The following is an 8,402-nucleotide window of genomic DNA, read 5'->3' as shown; positions in this document are numbered from 1 at the left end:
TTCTACCTGGAAATAAATTGCTCCTTAGGTCCCTACACGGCAGGGAAAAGGAATTTTCTAGTAACTTTCTCCAACATGAATAACAGCCTTAGTCCATGTAAGTACCCAGCAGGCTGAGTACCTGCCTAGGGCACAGGTTTAAACACTAACTCAATGGAAACATTACCTCAGTACATATTTTTTTAAATATAAAGAATCCAGCAGCAATTACACATGGTTAGTATGGCCCCTGCAGAGAGCTATGCTTCCTGTAGGAGCTTACTTTCTAGTTAACAAGACAATGATAACTGCAAAAAACTACAAAATGATGCTGCAGCCATAGTGATCATGGCTTGGGTTAATGCTCCAAATTTATTCCAAGGAACATACTAGAGTCTATAGAGTTGACAAGTTTTTCTTAGACTAAGGACTGTTTAATGCTGGGATGATGAATAGCATTGGCCCATTTTACTCTCTGAGTTTCCTGTGCACTTTCTTTCTCCTGTGTTAACTGCTGTCTGCCACAGCCGTGTACTTTCATCATCTAAAATAAGAACGTGTTACTGTGGAACGTTATCTCATTCTTCCTTTCTCTCTCACACATGTACTGTGTACCCTTAAATATGTATACAAGGACAATGTGCTTAAAGTGCTCATTTGCAGGTGGGCGAGATATCCAAGAGCAGCCATGCTGGCCTTCCAAATACACAGAAATGTTAAAGGCTAATGATAAGCCATCTCAACTATTTTAAGTTTTAATCATTTGTCCACATGCTAACTAACTCAAATACCTTTTAATGTTTTTGTGAAGTCATCCCAAAGTTAAAATCTCAATGACCAACAACATGACATGTAGAATTTAATGGATTCAAATTTCTGTTTATTTTTTTAATCACACAGTTGAAAACACTCTTGCTGTCTAGACAGTTGAGTTGATTTTAAGTGGCCATTTATAGATTTTGCATCTCCCCTAGTGAGCTTATGTATTTGGCTAAAGCTGATTTGACTTTCTAGAGAAAGGCCAGCCTTATCTGCAAATGGACACCTTTCTTCACCCAAACACCAATGTACGCTAAAGACAAGTGTAAGTGTCTATATACTTATATGTACACACAAAATGGATTGGGTGGTCCTTTGGTTTAGATAGGATTAAATATGTACTTCCCATGTGCATAGGTTTCCTTTGACTGACCTGTTCAAAAAACAAATGTGAAAAGTGACATGGCAATTTAGACATTTCCTATGTCTCTCCTCCTATCTGGAGACCACCACCTCTCTTCTCCATTTCTTCTAAGCATTGCTTTTGAATCCTTAGCTCTTTCAGCCTTCTGTCTTAACGTATGATCCATCCATTCCTTGGAAAAGCTCTAAGATCAGTGTCTGGAAATTCATCTCTCATGGAGAATAAGGTTGCAAAGAACTTTCCCTCCTTTCGGTCCCTCTCCCCCCTCCCCCACAGGAAGCAGACCCTTGGACATGTCATGAAGAATACACTCTTGATCTGACTTGCCTTGTTACCCCTGGCCAGCCCAAGCAGCTGAGGTCTGAGCTTGACTTGCCCTGTATCGTTGTGCAACACTGGAAAAGGAAAAGTCTCCACCCTCAAACTGTGGTGACGTGATCAGGGTTCTCTTGGATTTCTATGCATTCGATTTCCTCTCTCTCCTTTCGTTTGGCACGTTTCTTTTTCTTGTGGTGCTTTTTGGAAGGAGGAAAAAAGGTTAGAAAAACAGGTAAGATAACAAAACAGTGCAGAAGCGTGCAACCCCCGGTCAGCAGCAAGCATTTGAACAGTGTGAAGGTCAGGTTTGAAGGCACAAATAGGAGGGGGACCAACCCAATAAGAAAAGAAGTAATGTTTTGCAAAATGGCTGTCCCATGCTCTTGCAGGGAGCGTTTTATACATTGTGTTCTGGTGTGCTCAGTTGCTAATACAAACGTGTAAAGCAGTGGTGCACAGTGGTCAATGGCAAAATTTAAAGTGTAGATAAGGCACAAGATAGAAATGCAATCCATGTCAACATTCCACAAGGTCATTAAGCCCAGAACGCCCAGCTCAATTGAGGTGACGCTAAGAATGAGCCAGAAGTTTCCCAGAGGATGGATCACTAGGATGAAAGTCAAGATTAACACCAGGAGAACCCCAAAGCCTGCGATCAGAACAGGCACAGTGACTGACAAACTGTAATGGTCTGTGAAAACAAAGGAAGGGTTAAACACGATGAAACGGATGCTCTTTGAGAGAGACAGGGGCCTCAACTTGTCCAGAACTTCTATGACTTCTTTCTGCTTGTCCCTGCTAGTCCTGGCCACCAGATACAAGCGAGAAGCAATGATGTTGTTTTCATCCCCCGCCTTAGAGAAAATGATATCATTCCGAAAATGTTGGAATTCTGGCTTTTTTAAAAACGAGCTTTGTAGGACACTGATGAAGTCAGTCTTGTTATTGGCACTGATGTTGCTGACTTTCAGAAACTGATAGTACTGCTCCACCCAGGACACTGCAGTGAACCCACTACAGAGCCTCTGCAGATCCTCCTGGACACTGCTGTTCCAGTATTCAAGGGGTTCATAGACATAGAATCCTATTACGGGGCTATAGTTGCTGAAATATTTTTGCTGAACCATGGCATAGGAAACACTTGGGGAGTCACTGGCTAGTAGGTTGATGATGCTAGCTCCATCACTGATCTGCAAGCACCCCATGAAGGAGAAGGAGGCATAAATGAGATATAGGATGACCACAAATGGCTTCACATAGATATTGGTAATCCATTCATTGTAATGTTCTCGGAGGAAGTGCTGAATGAAATGGTGCTGGTAAGGGTTTGTCTCATGATGGGATGTCTGTTGGTGCCCATCACTCATTACTGTCTGGAACCACACAGGTTTGCGGTCCAAGTATTCTGCAGAAGGGATCTTACAGCAAAAGATGCTGTGGTATCGATTTTGCTCTAGTTGTCCAGCAAAGACCAGGCAAGAGCCAAAGAAGGAGAAAATGTAGAAGTAGTTCAACAGAATAGAGACACACATATTCTGACAGAAGATCTTCACTGCCTCTATGTTTGTGAAGGGGCTGGCCCCCATACCAAACGTGATGAAGTACAGGGAGCTGGTCATGGTGTAGGTGACCATCACATCCGAATAGGCGTCTGCCACCCTGTCTTTGAAGGGTAAATTCTCTTTGGTTCTCCGCCATCCAGACAGAAGCTCAAATACTCCTTTAGTTCCATGACCTAATGTTAAAAGAAAGAAAAAGAATAGTTGTTTTTATTCCCACCTATGGTTCAAGTGGATTTCATATAGATTATTGATACTAAATGTACGTACTCTATTCTTTGAAGTAGTGTTTTTTTTTTTTTTCTTATTAGCAACTCCAAGGAAATATATGGTCCCTGTTTACACTTGAGCAAAGACTGAATTTATTGCTATTCTGGGCAAAATAAAATATTCATTATCTATTCTATTCCCCTGTAAGTTGTAGACACACTGCTGTATCCACATGATATTTTCTCCCTGAATGCTCAGTTGTCTTAAGTTGTCAAGAGCAGAGGCTGTCACCTGCATCTTTAATATCAATGCATATGCTTGGATAATGTATCCACAGTCCCTTTAAATGGATTTATGTGCTGATTTATAGAATTACAAGATGATATTAAACATTTGAATGAATACTTTTAAAAATAGTGGTGATAATATGCTCATCATCCATTCATATAGGCGTTTTTGTCATTTTTCTCTTATGAGTGCATGCGTGTTTACAGGTGCATGCACATATATGTGCTGATGTATGTTCAGGCTTACAGATGATGTCAGGATTTCTCTTTGATAGTTCTCCAACCTCATTCTTTTGAGGTAGAATCTCTTAATGAAGCCCACAGCTCACCAATGAGGCATGTCATTCTAGGGAGCCAGTCTCCACCTTCCAATGCCAGATCATAGATGAGTTGCCATGACCACCTAGCATTTAAGTAGGTTCTGAGGACCTGATCGGAACTCTGGTTCTCTTGCTTGAGCATCAGGCACTTCAACCACTGAGCCTTCTTGCCAGACTCCTTCTATGAATTTAAATGTAAATTAAGTAAAAAATTCATTATGTGTGTGCATGCGTGTTTGTGGTGAACAGAGGTACAATATGTCCTGGAACTAGAGTTACAGGTGGTTGTGAGCCATATCTTGCTGGTCTTCTGCAAACCCAGGTCTTCTTTTGAGAGTATTATGTGCTCTTAATCACACAGTCATCTTTCCAGTCCTAGGATTTTTATTAATTAACACTGGCTGCAACTGAAAAACAGTTTCCTAGGTCACACAAAAGTCTCCCAAGCCTAAAGATCACTACAAATGCTTCTTTTGAGCCCCTTAGAAGCTTTTATTTCCATGGTGACTGAACAAGCACGTTTGTTTCCTGTCTGTGGATGAAGAATACTTCTTTCTAACCAATTTCTGGGCACCCTCATATATATTGTATATAAGAATGAACAGGCAAAGGATTTAGTTAACAAATATTACTTGTAAATCTGGTATCTGCTCTCGGCTCTGTCCAGTTACTTTCAAGAAACTGAGAGGTTTAAAGAAAGAATTACTTTTTTACTAGCAAAAGAAGAAAGCAGCTGTGAAAGCAAAGACATTAGACTATAATTGTAATTTCCCCCTTTCTTCCACTTCCTTGAATCTATCAATCGTCACCCAGAGTATATGCATTGGTAACTTTCTGCATGGGTGGAAATCTGCATAGATTATTCTTCCCATTGTAGGCATAGCAATCCCAAACATAAACCATTCCTGGGAGCTGACACAAGCTGTGCTTGGTTTGTTCTCCAGGAAATGCCTTAGACAATGATGACGTTGAAGAACACAGAATGACCCAGTTCACAAAAACCTGCATGATGAATCTTGTATGTTACCTATATACTGGAGTTAGTTAAGAGCTCCACACATGATTCAGTGAGCAGTGCTTTAGCTAAAACATTGGGATTGCTACAGTCTCAGCACAAGTCCTCTGGGTTTGTATTGGTTGTAGATTTTGTGACTTGATCCCCCCATATTCATTTCCTTCTTTCCTTTTATTTCAGACTTATTGTCAAGAGTGTTTTCAACTGTGGTGTTCGTATGACACTGACACTGTGCTATACAACTCAGTGTAACTGAAAATCATCCAAGGAGCCAATTGTAAAACCAAAAGGTATCTTATCCTATCCAGCACTGTGGAGTCACCTGGGAGAACCATGAGCTACCTCTCGAGACCACTTGTGAGTTTGTTAGATGTGACTGAATCTCTTCCAAGAACAGTGATGCTTTTCAGGAGAGTGAACATTTGTAGTCTTTTTTATGGATAACTAATGAGTCATGTTTAATAAATTTATTTGATGATAGTATGTATAAATTTATATATATATATATGATGTTAATCTTTGATTTTCAAAGCATATCAGCTCTCTTTGGGGAGCTGTTATTAATTATTGGTAACCACTAAAGGGAATTAAGCAGTAGAGTTCTTACCTCAAATATAAAACCTTTGGTGTCTTTCCTGAGTCTCCTGTCAGGAAAGATGTTATCCTAACAAGCAGAGAGGATTATGAAACTGTAGATGGGTAAAAGACAGGATTACAAATATTTTTGGAAGCAATTATTTATACTTCCCATGTATAATTATAAGGTGAACACTGGTGTTGAAAAAAAATACTGATGAAACAAACAACAACGATTGTTCATTTGTATCTTCTGTAAGACTCATTGACCAAGAGGAATTCTTTCTCTCTTACTCTTTTGACAGCAAAATCTATTATGATAGTGGTTAGGGTCATTGAAATAAGACTTTAATTATAGCAACTCTCTTTGGAAACGAGGACATTAGTTTTCTTTGTAGTCACTAGGGATGGAAAAGCCACATGGTGCTGAGACTAAATTTGGCTTGCCTTTGTTAATGGTCATTTTAATGGAGCATTAGCTAGCCTATGTAGGGCAGGTTTTTGCTTTATGTAGTACAAAAGTGCTTGTGTGTGGGACAAGGATGATGGGTCTGTAAGGTTTATATATTCATTGAGAGTAAAAATGTGATCTCTGGGTATGGCATGTTTTATCTTATTTATAGGGATAGTGTAGATATTTTATAGGGCTTTCCCATGATACTCACTCAGGATTATCACACAATTTGGTGACTTCTTAGCAGCTTAAATTTATAGACTGCCCCAGCAATGGCTGTTTGTTTATGGCTTCATGAATATGGCTGTGACCAGCCTTACCTTCTCATTTTTGTTCATCCTGTTTTCTGTGTCTCTCATTGCTTCTTGTGCTCATTTGTCTGTTCAAGGTCAGCTCAGTCCTCTTTGTCACAAACCATATTGGATGATCCCAGCTATATTGACATTTTTATGCTTCCTTAAATCTGAATTTAATAAATTATTCATTTATTTAAGTTCTCATCCACAAGCCAATTAGCTACGGAACGAAAATTTCTCAGGATAAATTCTATTCTGGTTAGGATGTAGAGTCTTCCAAGTTAGGAAATGAATTGCATACTTTGTTCTGGAAAATATTATTTTTATGCAGAATATATTAGACCACTAAAGACATCTAGAACATACCCATTAACATCTTTTGTTTTTGAGACAGGATCTCATGTAGCAAAGGCCTGCTAGAATTTTCTGTATAGCCAGGATTACTGTGAACTCCAAACCTCTTTTTTTCTACCTCTCTAGTGCTGTGACTCACCACATGAACCACTAAGATCAAACTCAGGTCTTTGTGCATGTTAGGTAGGCATTCTACCCATTGACTTACATCTCCAGCCCATTTACTTCTGAATTATTGACTATAAATAAGCCTGAAAACGTATTTTTATAATAAATTAATTATCATATTATAATAAATAATAAATAAATATCATATATATATATATTTGGAAGTTTTCCTGTGTCCTGGCTGGCTGGCAGTCAGGATAATATCTCCCACCATGTCCCCTAAGTAAACACAAAAAGGCTTACATTATTTATAACTGCTTGACCATTAGCTCAGGCTTATTACTGACTAGCTCTTTATTTCCCTTTTTTCTTTCATTTTCCTTTATTAAGAAATTTTCTACTCACTCCACATACTATCCACAGATCCCCCCTCCTCCCTCCTCCCACCCCCAGCCCTCTTTCCCAAGCCACCCCTCATCCCCACATCCCCCAAATGGAGGTCTCCCATGGGGAGTCAGGAGAGTCCAGCACACTGAGCCTAGGCAGGCCCAAGCCCCTTCCCACTGCACCAAGGCTGTGCAAGGTTCACACCACAGGCACTGGGTTCCAGAAGCTTGCCCATAGACCAGGGACAGATCCTGATCCCTCTGCCTGGGCACTCCCCAAACAGTTCAAGCCAAACAAGCATCTTCCGTATCCAGAGGGCCTAGTCCAGTCCCATGGGGGCTCCACAGCCACCAGTCCACAGTTCATGGGCTTCCACTAGTGTGGCTGGTCATTTCTGCACATCCTCCCATCGTGATCTCGACGTCCCTCGCCTGCAGTATCTCTCCTCTCTCTCATCATTTGGATTCCTGGAGCTCAGCCTGGTGCCTGCCTGTGGATCTCTGTATCTGCCTCCATCAGTTAGTAGACAAAATATCATCTTGAGTGAGGTAACCCAGACTCAGAAGGACAAACATAGTAATGTACTCACTCATAAGTGGATACTAAATGGGAGGGAAGGGATGGCCAATCTGCAACCTACAACTCCAGAGAGGCTAGCTAACAGGGAAAGACCCTAGGAGGGACACATGGATGACCCTGTGAAGGAGAAGTGGATGAGATCTACATGAGTGGACTAGGTGTGTGTGGGGTGGCAGAGGGTGAGGAGTAGGGGATGAGAACATAAAGAAATGGGAGGGTCAAGCTGGAACAGGGACAGAGTGGGAGGGCAGGGAGGAAGATACCATGATAGGTGAGGACATCATGGGAATAGGAAGAGGCAGGGTGCTGGGGAGGCTCTTAGGAATCCACAGGGTTGACCCCACCTTGGTCTGCTGGCAGTGGTCTAGAGGGTGCCTGGACCAGTCTACTCTGGTGACCAGCCTAGCAAATAACCTAGCTGACATCATAGAGCCTTTGTCCAGTGACTGATGGAGGCTGACTAGCTCTTTCACTTAAATTAACCCATCATTCTCATTTATATTTAGCCATGTGGCTTGGTACCTTTTCTCAGTTCTGCCTTGTCATCTTGCTTCCTCTGTGTCTAGCTGGTGACTCCTGACAGCCTTCCTCTTGCCAGAATTCTTCTCATCTGCTTGCCCCACCTATACTTTCTGCCTGGCTACTGGCCAATCAGCATTTTATTTATCAACCAATCAGAGCAACACACATTCACAGCATAACAGAATGATATCCCACAGCATATGTATATATATAATTATATCCGTATCAATTCTATCCAGAAGAGCTGCATACTGT

At 41.0% G+C, this 8,402-nt stretch overlaps 1 protein-coding gene across 2 annotated transcripts in view; it reads right to left on the bottom strand.

Annotated features, from left to right (window-relative positions):
- Positions 1-904: 904 nt before the first annotated feature.
- Ptchd4 (patched domain containing 4) overlaps positions 905-8,402 on the bottom strand; it is a 179,047-nt gene continuing 171,549 nt past the window's right edge. For both annotated transcript variants that reach the window (XM_059282079.1, XM_059282080.1), the window contains exon 3: positions 905-3,215. In XM_059282079.1, the coding sequence (XP_059138062.1) occupies positions 1,582-3,215 (1,634 nt within the window). In that variant the 3' untranslated portion in view covers positions 905-1,581. The remainder of the gene's footprint in view (positions 3,216-8,402) is intronic.

The sequence above is a fragment of the Peromyscus eremicus genome, chromosome 16_21, assembly GCF_949786415.1.
Source record: "Peromyscus eremicus chromosome 16_21, PerEre_H2_v1, whole genome shotgun sequence".
NCBI classification, from domain to species: Eukaryota; Metazoa; Chordata; class Mammalia; order Rodentia; family Cricetidae; genus Peromyscus; species Peromyscus eremicus.
Note: the sequence above shows the minus strand (reverse complement) of the source record. Positions and strands in the feature narration are given on the sequence as shown.